At 46.8% G+C, this 19,547-nt stretch overlaps 2 protein-coding genes across 2 annotated transcripts in view; one reads left to right on the top strand and one right to left on the bottom strand.

The window, feature by feature from the left end:
* Positions 1 to 7,187: 7,187 nt before the first annotated feature.
* Positions 7,188 to 8,717, top strand: LOC108784733 (tripartite motif-containing protein 7-like). The gene has a single exon (XM_018553616.1). It carries the CDS (start codon positions 7,188 to 7,190, stop codon positions 8,715 to 8,717), a length of 1,530 nt encoding a protein of 509 aa, XP_018409118.1.
* A 5,487-nt stretch (positions 8,718 to 14,204) lies between these two features.
* Positions 14,205 to 19,547, bottom strand: part of LOC108784745 (ketosamine-3-kinase-like) — a 7,930-nt gene continuing 2,587 nt past the window's right edge. The window contains exons 2-6 of the mRNA XM_018553631.1: positions 17,111 to 17,262; positions 16,712 to 16,803; positions 15,735 to 15,811; positions 15,139 to 15,261; positions 14,205 to 14,551 (exon numbers count right to left, since the gene is read on the bottom strand). Coding sequence (XP_018409133.1) covers positions 14,207 to 14,551; positions 15,139 to 15,261; positions 15,735 to 15,811; positions 16,712 to 16,803; positions 17,111 to 17,262 — 789 coding nt within the window. The 3' untranslated portion in view covers positions 14,205 to 14,206. The remainder of the gene's footprint in view (positions 14,552 to 15,138; positions 15,262 to 15,734; positions 15,812 to 16,711; positions 16,804 to 17,110; positions 17,263 to 19,547) is intronic.

The following is a 19,547-nucleotide window of genomic DNA, read 5'->3' as shown; positions in this document are numbered from 1 at the left end:
GGGGGGGGACACAGACTCCCTTCAGGTTGCTGGCCTCTTCTATTATATGAAGAAAATTCTGGGCTGTCATCCTCATCCGCACAGTCACTGGCGTGCAATTAACACTTTGTCAGACTTCACTGGTTGCATGCTGGTTCCACGCCTGTGACATAGCACATAGTGAAGGATGAGGATGACAGGCCGCAGCATCTGCACCTTCAAAAAAAACAGGTCAGCACTGGCAGCCTCCCACATCTAACCTGACAGGTCCGCTTCACAGGGAACCTCAATAGGAAACGAGGAGGAGCTGAACAAAGAGAAAGACACAAAGACACCGACCGGCGGAAGTAGGGGACTCTGTACACACTGAGGGACTGACATGACACAATATACAGTACGGGGAGGGGGGAGAAGACAGGGCCCGTACATGAAGCGGACAGTACCGGGCGGCTCTGACTGGAGGAACGGAGAAAAAGCGGTATATGAAGTCACTCACCCGCCACACACAGGTGTACCGGCCGCTCCCCGCTCACCCACGTGACTTGCAGCTGCCCGTGCGTCTCCACAACAACCGCGGAGGCTACGGATCCTGGGAGGAGTCAGAACTGGTCGGTATGAATCGCTTCAGCACTGTGCGCCACTGATAGAAACTGCGCCCTCTGCCGGCTACAGAGATATACTGCGTCCTTCTCCGGCTACACAGACTTACTGCGCACTCAGCCGGGTCATGTATACCCACTGTGCGCCACACTGACTCACAGCGCCCTCTGCCGGTCATACATAGATACTGCGCACTCTCTCGGACCCCAGATTTTGCGCCTTCTGCTGGCCATAAATGTATTAATATAGCGCCCTCTGCTGGCCGCACACACTCACAGCACCCTCTTCTGGACACAGTACATAGCACAGCCTGTAAAGCACTACAAGTATATTATTATTATTATTATTATTATTATTATTATTCATACAGTTCCTTGCTGTATTTATCACAGAAAATAATAAATCCTGATCTACACTCCATCACCAGTCTCCATTGTTTTTATAAATGGTTCAGACAGTTCTCAAGCACAGTGATTGGACATGAGAGGGACAGAGAGTTCAGGCATCTTAAACATCACAAAGGAGTTCTGGAGGGATTGGGATTTCCACTCCTCAGGTTAGGATTGGCTGCCAGTGTCCCCCTGGAGCCCCTTGGATCCTAGGTTTGGGATGTACCAGATACCTGTGTCCCCAGGGCGCCCCTTGGATCCTGGTGCGGAGATATACCAGCTGCATGTGTTCCCGGGGAGCCCCTTGGATCCTGGGGCTGGGATATACCAGCTGCATGTGTTCCCGGGGAGCCCCTTGGATCCTGGGGCTGGGATATACCAGCTGCATGTGTTCCTGGGGAGCCCCTTGGATCCTGGGGCTGGGATATACCAGCTGCATGTGTTGCCGGGGAGCCCCTTCGATCCTGGGGCTGGGATATACCAGCTGCATGTGTTCCCGGGAAGCCCCTTGGATCCTGGGGCTAGGATGTACCAGTTGCATGTGTCCCCAGGGAGCCCCTTAGAATCTGAGCCCAATCTGTACCAGCTGCCTGTGTCCCCTTTGAGCCGCTTGATCTTGGGCCCAGGATGTACTGGATACTTGTGTCCCCAGGGAGCCCCTGTGGATCCTGGGGCCGGAATGTACCAGCTGCATGTGTCCACTGGGAGCCCATTGGATCCTGGGGCTGGGATGTACCAGCTGCAGTGTCCCCAGGAAGCCCTTTGGATCCTGGGCCCAGGATATACCAGCTGCCTGTGTCCCTGGGGAGCCCCTTGGATCCTGGATGTACCAGCTGCCTGTGTCCCTGGGGAGCCCCTTGGATCCTGGGCCCAGAATGTACGAGCTGCATGTGTCCCCAGGGAGCCCCTCGGATCTTGGGCCCAGGTTGTACTTACTACCTGTGTCCCCCAAGAGCCCCTTGGATCTTGGGCCAGGTTGTTCTGGCTGCTTGTGCTTTAGGGAGCCCCTTGGATCCTGGGCCCAGACTGTAAAGGCTGCCTGTGAGCCCCTTGGATTCTGGGTCTGGGCTGTACATGCGCCTCTGCTGAAGACTACAAGCATCTGTACCAGCATATATTCCACAGGCATGGTCTGTCGTGATCAGGAAACCGGTCCAGAGCAATAATGTGCGGTTGACACTGGAATTAGTGAATGTAGACAGGAAGTGGCTAAAGTGCCCTGGAGGAGATCAGCAGCACTGAGATGTCATTGAGTAAATAAAATGTAGCCATGTGTTGTTACCTTGTATTTATTGTTCCAGTCATATGAAGATCAAAGGTTTGACCTTTGATCTGTATATCGCATCAGTTATACCTTAGAAGTATAAACATTGAATAAAATATATTCCTGTAAAACCTTTTATTATCTACTCTTAATACTGTATTATTTTTCAGATTTGTTTCCTTTTTTTTATCATAAATATTTCCTTTTTGGGTTTTTTTTGCACACAACTGTCACGCTTTGTACCAAAAACAGAATTTTAGGGGTTCATTTATAAAAGTTCCACCCAAAGTATAGCCAGGTGGACACTGCGCACGGAACTAGCGCCCCTACATGGCCCTGATGAGTAGATGTCTATCAAGGTTTTCAGTCATCCAGGTCATGGTATATCTGTACAAAATAAGTCAAGGCAACTGGACTTGCTGTATTTTTCTTGAAGACGTTTCACTGGACATCCGACCACCTTTTTTTTATTTGTGTATCACTCGACTGTAGATCCTCAAATCATCTCTGAATTGGTGCTGACACTGTTCTTCCTTCTGGAGGGGGGCTCCTTCTGTTCCCCATGGTCCCTGTGTGTGTTGTAAAGTAGTCACCGCTCCAAGCTCACTCCCGGGATGGACTACAATCCCAATACAAATTAGTAAACTAAACGTGAGATTGTAGTTCATCCCGGGACCGAGCTTGGAGCGGTGACTACTTTACAACACACACAGGGACCATGGGGAACAAAAGTAGCCCCCCTCCAGAAGGAAGGACAGTGCCGGCACCAATCCAGAGATGATTGGAGGATCTACAGCCGAGTGATACACAAATAAGATACATTGTTGTTAATAAAGTGACATTAAACCCTCCATTATTTCCCATTCTAATTCTGCTTTAAGGCGTTACCTTAAGTGATGCCTCTTGATTCGAACATCTTCTTCCTTCCAGTAGTTTTCAGCAGTCCCTCCAGCGCTGGTGCTGGTCTGTCATCCAGGTGAAGTGGTTAAAAAAAAAATGTAAAAACAATTTAGTTGGGCAAAATATTTTTTTGAGCTATTGGCAAGTTAAGCGACGGAAACTGATGCTGCTAAATTTGGTCCGGGCATGTAGGTTTCAACAATCTCTGGTCATGGAGGGGTTAATTACCTGACGAGGAAACAAACGCCCGGCAAACACAGTATTGACTTAAAGTCGGTTTTGTTTTGGAAATTTTGAACGATTCTATGCTAAAGTTCAGACACTCAATGGGACTTTCCGCGATGGTTTGATCTGACTGACAGAGGACAGAAAAAAAGACAACTGAGCCTATTCTGCTGCTTCCATTCAGCGGTACCGGGACTTCCCTGGGTTTGTCCCTCACACAGGGAAGAGGGCTGGTGTCCACAATATCAGAAGTTTCCCCACACCTCACCCTATATATATATATATATATATATATATATATATATTGTTTAAAAAAACACTGCAAGAGTTAACTTTTCAAAATCCTGGAGTTCCCCTTCAAGGTACATTTTAGGTTCGGCACAGACTGAATGGGCTCTTAGATTTTCAGACCACAGGACAATACACTGTATATAGACACGTATTTTTAATTAACCCATAATGTAGGGCATTCAATCAATAGAATCATCCAAATAATGAATGACCTTCTGGTAACCCAGAACCTCAGACAAAATCCACTCTAGAGCCTGAGCCAAAAGTATCAAAAAGGTTAGGACTATCCTTGGAACCAAAGGTTAACTTTGTGGCAAAGCAGTATGCATCTTTCCACTTAATGCCATGCCATTGCCAGCTGCACCACATCCACCCGGCTCAGTCATGCTATGGTCTTGATAGGACACGTGGTTATGGGATGTGCCCGAAAACAGTTGACACAAATATGCAACAATCTACATTGACTATAGTTACATACAGTGTAGTTAAAATGATTACAGATCTGTGCCTTCCCCAGAAAATGTATCGGTCTGCCCAATTTGTCGTGTTGCTGACTCGACCCTAGGTTACTCGAGCATCTAGAAGTGCTAGGGATGGCCGTCAGGTCAGCCAAAGGGCACCAGGTGGTAGTATGTGCAAGAGACTGACATGTCGCACACACCGGGGATTTCAGGCTGGCAAAATGCCTGCAAAAAAGCTCCATGTCAATACTACTCCAGTTTGTGACTACCTTAAACTGAGCCCAAATGGCTGCCGCTTTAGCCGAAAAAGATCTATGATAATCATAGAATGGTGATCTCCCCATACTTATGTGCCAAATCCCCCCTTCTATGAGGGCTGGTGGAATATAAAACATCTCTGTACAGACTGAAAGCCAGGACGAATTCCGCCAAGGAAAGCTTGCGACTAAGCCTAGGGCCCTTAGTCTTGAGCACTACCGACACATCCCCGCAAGCGAAAGCCTTGTTCTGTGCCATATCATGAGCAGTAATTAATAAAGATGCCAAATTGACATCCTTCCATTCTAAAATGTCCTTTTTAATGTTGGGGGAACAAAATAAACCGGTGCAACTGAAGGTACGCCACCTCCCTGAGCGGGATTTGCTGTAGCCAACAGGCTAGGTGTAATACCTGAAACAGCTACTGGAGCCGCCGAAGCCCCTGCAGGCCCCGCTACCTGGGGGTGTCAGGACACTTCTCGATCACCTCCATCCTGGTTTGTAAGTCCTGAATGGATGAGGTGAGGTTATTCAAGACCGCATGGATCTGAACCAAGGACGTGTTGAGAGAAGCGTATTCTGAGCTTGTAGAAGGTCTGGCTTGTGCCGAGCTAGGAAAAAGTAACTTGAAGAGCTCCGCCTTCCTGGCTTTAGTCGAGAAAGGGATGCCTCTCCTCAACAGCTCTGCCGTAAGTTTTGGCACTGTCCATGTCCCGATGGATGGGATGCTGCCCTGTTCAGAACCTATAGCTGGGGATGGAGGAATGGATGAAAATTCCTCAATATCCGAAGGCTGAGACATGATAACTGAAAGTAACCAACAAAAACAAGTTATGGCCCATGACTAATAATCACTGTTGTGGCTGATAACTAACCATGGAAGAACCCCCCCAACCCTACCAAGTAATAACGTGAAAACATAATGCCAACGAGGCCGAAACGTATGTTTGTCATTTCCACTGACGTAAGAATGTAAGCGAGCCCGAGTTTAGACCTGAGACGTGACAGGTTAATTACAAAACGAGCACTCGGGGCTTACGTACCTACAGTCGTGGCAGGTAAAATATAATACGAGTAAGATTTGTGGAAAACAGACCGAATGACGTATGATTCCTGGTGAGAACTTGCACCGTAACAATGTATACGTACATACACAAATTTTTTTTTTAAACGTCGTGAGCTAAGCAATGTGTAAATGGCAAACCTAAATAAGAATGTACTGCATGTGACTGATGTGTATATGTACTTGGCCTACCTGAAGATAATTAAATATTGCATAATCTCTTGATAGCCACCAAAAAATATAATGCAGTCTGACAGTAGTGGTGCCCCGTGACCTGTGTGAACCGTACGCTAATACCACCACCGCATGATCCCTTGATAAACAGCTAATAACATTACATACAACATGGCCAAGGATTTCCTATACACTATACAATGATAATGACCATGATTACCAGATGAGGCAATTCTAAGCAATTACAGCCAGATCATGTACATTAAAACAGTGACCCCCTAGCATCGACTGCCCGTAGCTGTGATTTTTTAGATGGGGAAGTGGCGGAGCCCGCCTTCCCGCACTTACCCTGCCTCGATGCGCCGGCTGACAACCTGAAGGCGCGAGGACCCAGCGACCCGGAGGCGAAAGCACTGCACAACGAAATGCCCAAAACCCGTAGGACGTACTAGCAAGGTGAACCGTGCAGTCTTTAAGGGCCAGTCTTTTCCCACAAATTCAGGCCAGCCCATGGCCAGCCTTCCTTCGCATCACCTTTCAACATCTCGTGGAGTCTCGTGGCCCAACGAAGTACTGATGGGGTGGTCATAATAATCTGGCCACTCAGTGTATATATATACATATATGCATTCAGAGGCAATCATGTGTCTTGTATTCAAGCAACATATATACAGTAAGTGATTGGCCTTAAAGACAAGCGGTGCCCTGTCAAAACGTCGACCAATAAATGTATTAATGTTGCTTCAATACAAGACCCAGAGGTGTAACTAGGAACTTCAGGGCCCCGGTGCAAGAAACCATGAAGGGCCCACCCACACCGGGGAAAAGCTGCGGAGAGTTGGCCTGCTGCATGCTGGAAGCTGAAGTGGTTAACTGGGCCCTCTTCCTCCTGTCCGGGCCCCCCAAGTCACGGCACTACCAGAGTTGCAGCTGTGACTGGGCCCTGCCGTTCCACCACCTGGGGGGGGGGGCGATTAACTGCCAAGGTGCCGACATTGCCTCATTGCCTCCTGGGACTACAGCTCCCAACAGGCAGGCGCTCTGCAGCTCTTTCCCATGGTGGTTGACATGGGGGTATGTGTGGTAGTACACAGGTGTGTTTTGCATGGGGGGGATATCATTAGGGGGGTTATACACAGACAGTAGTCTACTGCTTGCTAGCCGTACATATATATGCAAAAAACTGGAGGGTTTAGAAACCCTTTAAGGGAAATAAAGAAGTAAATATTATACATATGTTAGCCACTTTGTTTCCATGTGTTAGATAGATTGTTATAGATGTGTTATAGATTGTCTTGCTTATCAACATACTGCAAAGAGCATAAACATGAACATGTACACGCCTCCAGGAAACAAGAAGTACTTTATTCTGTCACTTTTGAAACAAGCTTGTCAAAGAAGGTCAGGAATCAAAAACATGGGTCACCTGGTGGAAAAAAAAATGTTTAAAAAAAACCCCCACACCTCGCTGCTTTTCTAGAGAGCTATTTAACTGCTGCGTCTTCCGCCACTTCATCATAACAATGGAGATCACCGGCTTGAGAGACAGACTGAGCTGCTCGATCTGCCTGAACATTTTTAACATGCCGGTGACATTGAGATGTGGACACAACTTCTGCCAGGCGTGCATCGCTCACGCACTGGAGACACAGGAGGTGTCTGGCGTATACTCCTGTCCGGAGTGCAGAGAGAAGCTTCTCGGCCGTCCAGGGCTGCAAGTCAACAGCAACCTTCAAAACATAGTGGAGAAGCTCTACTCCAAGCAGCCTTTAATGGAGGAATTCACAATCCACTGCACATACTGTGTGGATTCTCCTAGAGCTGCCGTGAAAACGTGTCTGGACTGCGAAAGTTCTTTTTGCAATGACCACCTGAAGGTCCACGGCAATTCAGATGGACACAAAATAATCAATCCCACCGCCTCCCTAGAGGATCAGAAATGCTCTGTCCACAAAGCAAAACTGATGTTTTATTGCTACGAGGATGCACAATGCATCTGCATCGACTGCTGCCTTGCTAAACACATGGAACATGATGTAAGGCCGATTGATGAGGCATCTGAGGCGAAGAAGGGAAAGCTGAGAAGGCTTTTGAATGTGCTGGCCTCTAAGGAAGAGGCTACTGATCATAAAATCTGGAATTTTCAGGAGAACATGAGAGAAAGACAAGAGAAAGACATTGAATTGGCGGAGAAGGCAACCGCTCTGTTTAGAAACATTAGGAGACATCTGGAAGTTCTGGAGAAAAAAGTCCTGACTGAGATCTTCAGTGGGGGTGACGAGTTTTCCCAGCATGTCTCTGGTGTGATCAAGTCTCTGGCATTAAAGAAGAATGAGTTGTCCAAGAAGATGCGGCACATCGAGGAGCTATGCAACATGACCAATCCAATAACGTTCCTGCAGGATCAGAAGTCGGATAGAGAGGAGTTTTGTGTCCCTGAGGAATGGGATAAGAGTTACCTAAATGGTGACAGTAACCGGCTTCTTAACACCAGAAATGTGGATGAGGGTCTGATCTCAGAGACCATCCACTCAGGACTATGTGACATTGTGAGCGATCTTTCCACAAAGGTCTCTCTCCACGAAGCTTCGGACATTCTCCTGGATGTAAACACAGCGGCAGCTAACATAACTGTATCACAGGACATGAAAACAGTTACGCTGTCCCACACGGACCAGTATTATCCAGAATCACCAGAAAGATTTGAGGACGGTCAAATTTTAACCTGCAGGAATTTCTCCTCGGGACGGCACTACTGGGAAGTGGAGACCAGTGACCTCGGAGACTGGATGATGGGACTGGCGTATGCCTCTATAGACAGACATGGGGAACATTCGTGGCTAGGAGAAAACGCCAAGTCCTGGTGTTTAACCAGATATCAGAACCGGTACTCCGTGATACATAACGGTCAGGAGTTGCCCATACCGCACCAGTGCCTGTGCAAGAGATTCAGGATCTATCTGGATTACGAAGCTGGACGGTTGTCTTTTTATGAACTTGGTGACCCAATCAGACACTTGCACACATTTGCCGCCATCTTTACAGAGCCCCTCCATGCTGCCTTTGGTGTACTAGAGGACAAAGATGACTGCTGGGTGAGAATCACAAGTTAGGACTTTTGGAATGACTGTGTGCAAAACAAATAGCTGCACAGGGGCCCTCTTGGACATAATAATGGACTATGTTTTACTAGATATGGGTCAGATGGGTGTTGGGATCCCTCCTGCTGTCCTGTAGACCTTGACACTTCGCTTCTGTCCATCTGTCAATACAAGGTGAATGTTTTTAATTGGCCAGTAGTAGAATGGGGATGGGGAGGTGAAAACTGGTCTTGTAAGGGGTTCCCTGCCACTGAGCACTGTATATAACTTGTATTTGTTGCACTTGCACCTTAACCAATCAAATAATATCTTTCATTATTAGCCTTTGCTGGTGGACCTGCAAGGATGTCCCCCTGGCCAGCTATTATGGGCGAAATTAAGACCACATGTTGAGGGGTCACCCCAGCCAATGGTGTTTAGGTATGGCTGAAGCACCCACTGGCCTTTAATATGTCATAGGGACATCTGCAGACAAACAAGTGAGTCTCATTTTATCAGCTGAGAATTGTAAAATACATACAAAACCTGTGTGATGTCACCTCATAATGTGCAGTGAGGGGGGCAAGCTGGGAACTCAGGCATAGAGACCTCTCCCTAAGGGCGATTTATTCAGCTGGCCTTTACCCAAAATTAAAATGTCAACCAACAGATAGGGGGCTTTCAAATGGGCAAAAACATATTTAGAATGGCTGACAGAACTGAGATTATGACAAAATGTTATATATATATATATATATATATTTATATTGTGAAATAAAATGTCAAAAATGTAATTGACATTGTTATATAACTGAGACTACTTTCTGCAGAACTTGCCTTGGAATGTAATATTGCAGCTCCCTTGGCCTGGGGCATATCTGGGCACATTGCGTGGAAAATAAAGATTTATTTGCAGCTATTTTTGCTTACTGATTTGCATTTTTATTTAGGTCCTTGAGCTGTCAGTGTTCCTGGTATCCAAAGGTGAAAAATGCCGGCCTACTTTGCTATAAAGTTCATCTTTTATCTGCACACTCAGTTCCGCAATTGTAAGCAACCATCCCGCTTTTCAGATCAAAGAAAATTCTATCCCTGGCAGTGTGTTTTGAAACCAATTAACTGAGAAGGGTTCTATTCAGTGTTTTCACACAAGATTCACACAACCTTCTCCCTGGATTCAAACGTTTTTGCAATTGAATCCAATTAGAAAAATGTGTGTGATTCTTCGGTGAAAGGTATGTAAACCGTGTATAAAATAATTTATAGATAGAGCTCACCTTAACTTGGACTGGTATACCATCAGATGCGCTCTTATCACCACATTTACATATGAGTGCAATCCTTCTGTTTCTATCCATTGTGACATACAGTATTGCATGTCCAGGGTCCCTGGTCGCTTTCTTTTTGTTCACTTTTCCAGAATCATCGTCTGCCTGGATCGATCTCCACACCACGTTTTAAAGCTTTTACAGAGGGAAGCTGCTACATACTTTGTATCCATCAAACATTTACACTGTTTCTACTGTTTCAGCAGGGACACAGACAGATTTTGGCTTTAGATATATGTTAAAGTGCACTACGGAAAATCAGGACCAATATTCTGTTCCTGCGCCCAGGCAAGAACAGAAAACTGTTTAAGGGCAGGTTCACACCATTTTCTGGACCAAATCTGATCCGGAAAATAGTGTTAACCTGCCGCAGTTCCAGTGCATTCCAGACCAGACACAATGAGAGTTGCAGTAGTTTTCCGGTCTGATCTGGAACAGACTGCGCTGGTGTGAAGAGAGGAGAGAAATAGCATAGGGGTACATTAGGATGCACTTTGAGTCCAGGAACAATCTGGTCTGTTCTGGAGATGATCTGGATGTGGTGTGAATGAGCCCTTAAGGAATAAATAACAAGGAAATTAATAGTATAAAGGTTTATGGGGTGATATGGACAGAGCAGGGGAGTAAAATGGATTTGTAAGAGGTGATGGAGACATGGGGAGATGGAGTGATAAGGACAGCGCGGGGGAGTAAAATCAATTATACTCCTCTGTTCAATTATACTGCTCTGTGCTCATCATCACCCTATGTCCCCATGCTCTGTTCCCATCACCTCTTACAAATCCATTTTACTCCCCTGCTCTGTCCTTATCACCCTATGTCCCCATACTCTGTTCCCATCACCCCTTAAAAATCAATTTTACTCCCTTGCTCTGTCCTTATCACCCTATGTCCCCATACTCTGTTCCCATCACCCCCCAAAAAAAAATATTTTTAAGGGGTGATTGGACCAGAGTATAGGAACATGAGGTTATAGGGACAGAGAAGGGGAGAACATTAGATTTTTAAGGGGGTAATGGGGGACAGAGCAGATATCATTTGAAGATAGGAACAGAGCAAAGAGAAGTAAAAGGGATATTTATGGGGTGATGTGGATAGAGCAGGTTATGGCAGATATACTCCCAATGCGTTAGCATTGACGTTCCTCTTGCGATCCAGATCAGTGCATTTGTACTTATATATCTTTGCCAAACATCATAACATTCCCTGAATTTAAGTGCTAACTACACGTATACCAATGAGGGGATACATCAGGTTATGGCAGAAAATTCCCCCAATTACATATTTAGTTAATTCCCAGGTCTCCTTCATCCCCAAGTCTCCCTTGCATCTCTCGGCACTTTTTAGCTCTGCGTGCGGGGTATAGAGGAAGGAGTCATGTGAGGGTCAAAGGTGTGATGCTTCATTGGCTGGTGCACTGAGTTTTCTGCTGGCTTTAAGCAGCATTAGCTGACAGCCAATTGCTGACTGGGAACACCGTGCATCTGCCAATAAGCGAGGCAATCAGCATTGGAGCCACCCTCAACTCCTCCCCTCCTGGAAACCAGCCAATACGCAGCGGCGCTGCATGTGTGTCCACTGGTCGCCCCTATGGTAAACTGAGGCGATCAGTACTGCAGCCACTCTAAACTCCCCCCAAACCTGGGAACCAACCAATAAGCGGCAGAGGTGCGCGTGAGTGACATGGTAATGTGAGGCAATCAGCACTGCATCCAAATTCCAAAGCACACGCCCACCTCTTACCCCCGCTGGGCATCAGGTCCGGCCCCTCGCAGCTGCAACCGAGCCGAGTGCCTCACATGCCTCACCCTTCCTACATCCCTGCGTAAAATACAGGACGGTCACCAAACTTTGGATCCATCTTGTACACACTGCAAACATGAAATAACACAGAATTCTAAAAGAGAGTAACTGAAATAATTACATTTAATGAAATACAAATGGCATTAAATGCCTTAAACCCCAATATAGTAAAACATACCCCAATATCAGAATTCATATCTCCTGGTCCCTCCAATAAATTGATATAATTGTAAAAGTGAAATAAAACAATACAAAGTGAACCTGTCCTCCCCAAAAAAATGTTCAAGGTAACCAGAGAGCTAAAGTGCTGGATCTTGTGGTGCACACAAGTACCTGTCTTAGGCTTCAGATCAATCCCTGTGTCCCTATGGAGACCCTTTGGAGACCTTGGTCCAGACTCTATATGAGCACCCGACTTCTGCCGAAGATTAAGCTCCGCCCCTGCTTATGTCAAACCTGTAATGTATGAGCAGCTGGTTTGGCATACTCCCTGTAACATCTCATTACCTGTTTATCCTCCCAATAGCTCTCTTAGTTTTCCACTTCCTGTTAGAGAGTGACAACTCTGTGGATAGGGTAGTCTTAGATGGACATGTATTTTAAAGAGAATTTCAGTATGAAACAAAAGACAATTAAAGCCCACCTCCAGCTAACACTTTTAGAGCTCACGCACACAGGCGGCTGAACCAACGTAAACCCCAGCGTATTTCCTCTGCCAGAGAGCCATAGGTGCTGAGTAGAGCCTCCCATAGAAGTCCATGGCAGTATGCAGCTGTGCACAAGTATACACCAGGCTTGGGTAAATGCACATGCATACAGACACACAACCCTGAACACAGATTAAGTGCTGTGCGTCTGTACGCATGCGCATATTTAAAGAATTCACTGTCTCAGCGCTAAAAGCTTCAGACCATCTCCTGCAGAATATTTTAATCCTTATCGACTCAGGGGCAGCTCATCACAGAGATTAGGGATTCTCTTCAGCGCATGCAAAAGAACAAAAAACAGAGCACCGCCTCCATGTGTAGAATCATTTATAAAGGATACACAAACGTTTAAAATATACTCACAAGTGTACGTGGAAAAAACTTCTGTTTGGCACTTTATCAAGCTATCACAACAGAATTTTTAAAAGGGAATTTCCCTTTGTAGCTAAAAACGCCAAGCGTCGGTTTTTGCTTCAAAGGGAAATTCCCTCTTAAAAATTCCATTGTGATAGCTTGATAAAGTGCCAAACAGCGTTTTTTCCACGTACACTTGTGAGTATATTTTAAACGTTTGTGTATCCTTTATAAATGATTCTACACATGGAGGCGGCGCTCGGTTTTCTGTTCTTTTGCATGCGTGTATTTCAGTTTACGTCCGGCATATACCTGCATACAGCCAATGACTTCTATTAGAGGCTGTACACAGAATGTTTAGTTCCCTGGCAGGGGAAATACCTTGGAATTTATGTTGTACAGGTTCAGCCGCCTGTGTGCATGAGCCCTTAACATTTATTACCTGTTGATCTGTTCATTTTCCACTTCCTGTAAGAGAATGACAACTCTATGGACAGGGTAGTCTTAAATGGACATATAGTTTAAAGAGACCTTCAGTATGAGACAATAGAGCCCAACTCCAGCTAACACTTTTAGAACTCATGCATACAGGCGGCTGAACCAACGTATACTCCAGCGTATTTCCTGTGCAAGAGAGCCATAGGTGCTGCATAGAGCCTCCCATAGAAGTCAATGGCAGTATGCAGCTGTGCACGGGTATACACCAGACTTATGTAAATGCACATGCATACAGAAGCACAACCCTGAACACAGATTGTATGTGTAAGGCCTCATTCACACGAGAAAAGGCCGGCACATACAGCTCCGTGCTGCGTTCAGGGCCGTATCGGGCAACTCCCGGGAAGGACAGGTGCTGCGTGTGATTAGTACGCAGCCCCTGTTCTTCTCAACGGGAGTATGTGGCCGTACGCCGCCCTGCGCTCACCCCAAGGGCAGGTCCGTACAGGTGCGGGTGTCCCGGCTTGGATGCAGACAGGATCCATCCTGTCAACGTACGAATACGGACACCCGCACGCACATGCAGGGCGGGTGAGCATAGGGCGGTGTACGGCCACATACTCCCATAGAGAAGGACAGGGGCTGCGTACTAATCACACGTAGCACGCTGTGTTATTGCTGGTGACAGACAGCGTCATATATGTCATTTTTTATTTTGCCCGTATTTAGACTTAAAGGCACGGCTCATACCTGCATGGGCCATTCGCATTAAGTATTTTTTGGATTGTAGAATACATTTTTTTAAGAAAAAGCCATCAGTGATTAAATGCATGGCCGGTAAGGAAATTATTTTTCTATCATGTATCATATTTGTTAACTTGTATCTGTGTATTTACAAAACCTGGAGAAGGCATCTCATCAGGTTCTCAGTGGTTCCTCTGAACGCTAATCCAAAGTGGTTCCAGTTATTCAAAGAGTGGAAGAGTTGGTACAGCCTCAGCCGGACCTCGTATCCAGAAGCCTGGGGAACTTTCCTGTGATAGGCCGAGTAAAACTGAGTGCACTGAGCCCCAAATATCTCCCCGATAGACAAGTCGCACTCCGAATGGCCGTAAAAAGAGCCTGGGTCAAAGAGAATTGGTCCGTTCTCATCTTCTGCAGTGTTGCCTTCCCATAAATCTCCATGTAGAAGGGACGGGACAATTACAGTGTCTTTAAAAGCATTCTGAACTTTCACCTGAAGAGAAAAAAAAATTATAACTCAAAAACAAGAAAGGAGAATCCTAATGAGAGGCAGAGGTATAATACTAAGGGTGAGGCAAAGAGACATTGGAAGGAGCAGAGTCCTCCAGCAGAGCAGAGTATTTCAGGAGAGGGGAGTTATAGAGGAAGGAGCAGAGTCCTCCAGCAGAGCAGAGTATATCAGGAGAGGAGAGTTATAGAGGAAGGAGCAGAGTCCTCCAGCAGAGCAGAGTATTTCAGGAGAGGAGAGTTATAGAGGAAGGAGTAGAGTCCTCCAGCATAGCAGATTATTCAGGCAATGAGAGTTATAGAAGAAGGAGCAGAGTCCACCAGCAGACTAGAGTATTTCAGAAGAGAAGAGATAGATAGAGGAAGGAGCAGAGTCCTCCAGCAGAGCAGAGTATTTCAGGAGAGGAGAGTTATAGAGGAAGGAGCAGAGGAAGGAGCAGAGACCTCCAGCAGTGCAGAGTATTTCAGGGGAGGAGAGTTATAGAAGAAAGAGTAGAGTCCTCCAGCAGACCAGAGTATTTCAGAAGAGAAGAGTCAGCCACCTCCTTATTTTTATCTTTTGTACAAACAGACCTGCAGCTCTGACCAAAGTCCCAGGACCGTCCGGTCACCATAGTTCTTCTCGATTAATCTGACCTGAGGTTGCAGACGCTGAGAGGTGAAAAAAGTTCCCCAGTCCTCCTGCCAATCATTGACCTGAAGATACGCCAACAATAGAAAGGGGTTGAAAGCAAACAAGAAACAATGAAGGGAATTTGTCAAAACTGGAGCAGACAAAATCTGGAGCAGCTGTACATGGCAACCAATCAGCTTCTCTCTTTCATTTTCAAATCTTAACATAACAAACTGAAGAGAGAAGCTGATTGGTTGCCATGCACAGCTGTGCCAGATTTTGTCTGCTCCAGCGTTGGTAAATTGCCCCCAATGTGATTTAAAATGTCTTCATAATAGACACGTGCAGGGCAAAAAAAATAGTTTCGGACGACAAACAAATGAAAATGAAAAACATTTTCATTCGTTTCGTCAATGGAAACAAATTTTAATGCTGTTTCAGATTCGGAGGCAACGAACCTCCGAATCCGAAACCTCACAAAGAAACTGCAGAACAAGTGGCGGGCGTAACAAGGTTCCCCCCACTGAATGTTCTATGGCACGGTAACTCCTCTGACCTGGGGAATGTATCCACAACAGGTGGTGGTATGAAAGCCGAACAGCTCCACTGGCTGAAGGTCTGCAGAACATTTCCCTGATGGAGAAAAACAAAGAGGAATTAAAACTGGAAATGGGCTTTAAAAGGAATTGTTTTTTTGTATTCAGTATAAAAAGAAAGAAGGGTAACTTTTGCACAGCAATATGGAAGGAAAGAATGATGTCACATCAAGAACGCTGTTGATAGGTTACAGCCCAATGTAGCAGAGACGAAGTCCCTCCCAAAAATCGCGCTATGTATCGCGACAAAATGTGCACTTCGCTCAATATTGCGCAATGTAGCTCAATGCCGCTCAGCACACAATCGTGCGGAAAAACGCGCAATTCTCCATTTCGCTCAGTGTGAATAGGGTCGTATCCATTTTCACACAGGACAAAACGGTATCCAATTTCAAGCCATCGCAGTGCTGATACATGTTCTCCCTTAGTAAGCCCTGATGAAGGGGGTATTTCTATGAACCCCCGAAATGCAATGGCTATCTCAGGCTGGGTTCACACCTAGGCGTATCGTTTTGCGTCGTGCGTTTTTACCACCAAACGCGCGTTTCCGAGGGCTACCTGGCTGTATCGCAATGGATACGCGCGGCAATTACGCCCCAAAGAAGCTCCTGTACTTCTTTGGGCATAGGGCGTTTTGTAGCGCGTTCATACGGCCTGTAATACGCCCAGGTGTGAACCATACCCATAGGAAATAATGGGATTTCGGTGTTTGAGCGTTTTGCAGAGTGTAGGAACGCGCTACAAAACGCCCAGGTGTGAACCAGGCCTAGACTATTAAAAAGGAATGTGGTGCTTTATTTTACAATCCTGCAATTGGGCATAGTTTGCAGTTACTGGTTATGCAGTGGTGAACCGTGTATCTGAAGACCTCACATTTGGCAGAAGTTTCTCTAAGCATTGGAAAAGGAAAGGTGTTGCTTTATTGACGCGTTCTTACCAATTGTCCCTCTCCGTTTCTGTGCCGTCTTCAACAATATCTGGTTGTGAAGGTGCATGTCAGCCAGCTGCTCCCCCAGTTTATCAGCAAATCTAAGAGATAAAGAGGAAAAACATCATCAACTTAAAGCATCTGCAGCACATACATACCTTACATTATTCACTGGCCTCTATGCTTCTCTATGCAATGCTGACAGATCATGGTAATAAGGTAAAGAGGAGCTCAGGTTTGGTCCGAATCCCTAGTACCAATATTACTCAGCACGGGTACCTGAAGCTTTGAAGAGGAGGCAGCCTATTAGATATTAATATCCAAATAGCAGCAGGTTGGTCAATAAAAAAAATGAAATAGATGGTAAGTGACCACACTGGTGATATGATTGGACGATGCAATGCTTACTGGCTTATCTGTCGCATCTCAATGTGTTTCATAATGAGGAGGGCCCCGCCTGCTGGGAGATCGGCTACTGCAATGGGTTCCGGCACTCGCACGGTGCATGTTTTCCGGATCTCTTCCAAGCTGGCAACTTCCCCATTAAACATAGTCCTGGCCTGAAAAGTTCAAAGCAGAAAAATTACAGAGATTTCTTTGTACTGTAGTATTTACATACCTAAACATACTATACTATGGGGGTCCATACTATGGGGATCCATCCTCCATATCCGATTTTTAATGTTATTTTATGAAAGATTGAACAGGAGGGGTGAGACATTGTGGTAGGACACTACAGAGCTAAAAAAAACTATGGCCGGGAGATCTCTTCTCATGAGATATAAGATGCAGAGGGGATCAGACTCATCTCTAACACTACAGAGCTAGAAAACTATGCCGGGGATCTCTTCTCATGAGATATAAGATGGAGAGGGTATCAGACTCATCTCTAACACTATAGAGCTAGAAACTATGCCCGGGAGCAGTGGCGGAACTATCGCCATAGCGACCCAGGCGGCTGCTATGGGGCCTGGGGCACAAGGGGGCCCGGCCAGGACGAGGAACAAAGGGGTCTCCCTGATGCAGTGTGGGCTGCCTGGGTCGCTGTGGCATCTCAGGCTGCTGTGAGGAGGAACGCGCCACTGTTCAGATCACGGACAATCTGTTAGTGATCTGTGCAGCGGTGTGTTCCTCCTCACAGCCGCTGCTGAGTCAGTGACAACCAACAGCCGTGGAGGAGGAGGCAGTGGCGGAACTACCGCCGGTGCAGGCGGTGCGGGCGCCCAGGGCCTCAGGCTCTCGGGGGGCCCAGCAAGTTGCCGGCCGCCGGATCGTTATCCAGCGCGCGGCGGGCCCCTGGTCTCTCCGCCGGGAGTGTCGGATCATCCGTTCATCCGACACTCCCGGCCAGTGTTGTAGCGAGGGGGGGGGGGGGGGGACCGCTGACCTGCGGCATCAGACGCGGCTCTGTATTCGGCCGCTCCTCTAGTGGTTCCTCTGCAGGCCCCTGCGGTCTGTCCTCTACAATGCCTGTTTAGAAGGCTGCGTCTGCCTGATCCAGCTAGTATGCGATTCGGGCTGGCTGGATCAGGCAGAAGCGGCCCTCTAAACAGGCACTGTAGAGGACAGACCGCAGGGGCCTGCAGAGGACCCACTAGAGGTCACCTGATTACAGAGCCGCGTCTGATGCGTGCGGGCGGGCTGAGATGGCAGATGGAGAGGGACAGAAAAAAAGAGTACAGGAGGGGGACCCGGGTGCAGATGGCAGAGGTATGGAGCAGCTGCGGCCACAACAGACCCCCACAACCAGGAAGCCCCCACGGACCGCCAGGCTAAGGTAAGGTGACATTTTTAACATATAAAAAACTTTTTTTTTTTTTTTTTTAATAAAACATCCCCATGATCCGATCCACCGACAAGCGCAGTGTTCCTCCTCTCACGCTGTCAGAATATGCATACAGAGCGTGTCGGTTACTATTTAAAACCGGCGCGCTGTGTGCAGCTTCTGAGAAGATACGCTATTAGCGTAGCGGAAGCGATGCAAAATGCGCAGCCGCCTTCCCCGCTATGCTAATAGCGTATCTTCTCAGAAGCTGCACACAGCGCGCCGGTTTTAAATAGTAACCGACACGCTCTGTATGCATATTCTGACAGCGTGAGAGACGGGAGTCTGCGCTTGTTGGTCGTTCCAGGGATCAGGTGAGTATTAAAGGGTTATTAGATATATGCAAAAAGTTTTTTTTTTTTAAACAAAACGTTTTAACAGCGGTTTAAACTTACCCCGTCTTCGCCGCGCGCTCCTGTCTGAAAACCCGAAACTGCTCGGGCGGCCACAAAGCATCTTGGGGCGGGCGCATGCGCAGTTCGGATTTTCGGGCGGGAGACGAGGAGAGACGCAAGGTAAGTATACGGACGCATGCACCTGCATGCAGACACTGTGGGACAGGAAGTGCCAGCAATGACAGAGGAGTCAGCGCTGGATCGGAGACCCGCCGCACCGCTGGAGGGACAGATGAAAACATCAGGAAAGAAGATCGGATTAAGAGACATCAGTGAAGGTAAGTGCTAACATTAACATTGGGTGGAGAGATAAAAATTTTTTACTTTAATGTCACTTTAACCACTTCCAGGCCGCAGTACGTCTATAGACGGTGGCCCGCAGAAGTGGTTAAAACAAGAACACGGCTGCTCTTGGTACCGATTTTAACAGCAGGCGATTGCTGTATGACTTACAAGCAATCGCCTGCTGAGGACTACAAATCTCAGCAGTACTTTATACAGAAATGCTATTGTCATATAAAGTATTGCTGGGATGTGTAGTCCTCTATAGCCTGTGCCATTCTGCATTGCTGTAAATATTAGGGCTGCACCATATATTGGCCGCCAAAACATATTGGCCGAAAAT

This window comes from Nanorana parkeri, unplaced genomic scaffold (genome assembly GCF_000935625.1).
Source record: "Nanorana parkeri isolate BGI_ZX_2015 unplaced genomic scaffold, ASM93562v1 scaffold126, whole genome shotgun sequence".
NCBI lineage: Eukaryota > Metazoa > Chordata > Amphibia > Anura > Dicroglossidae > Nanorana > Nanorana parkeri.
The sequence above is the reverse complement of the archived record's forward strand: the minus strand, read 5'-3'. Positions and strand labels throughout refer to the sequence as shown.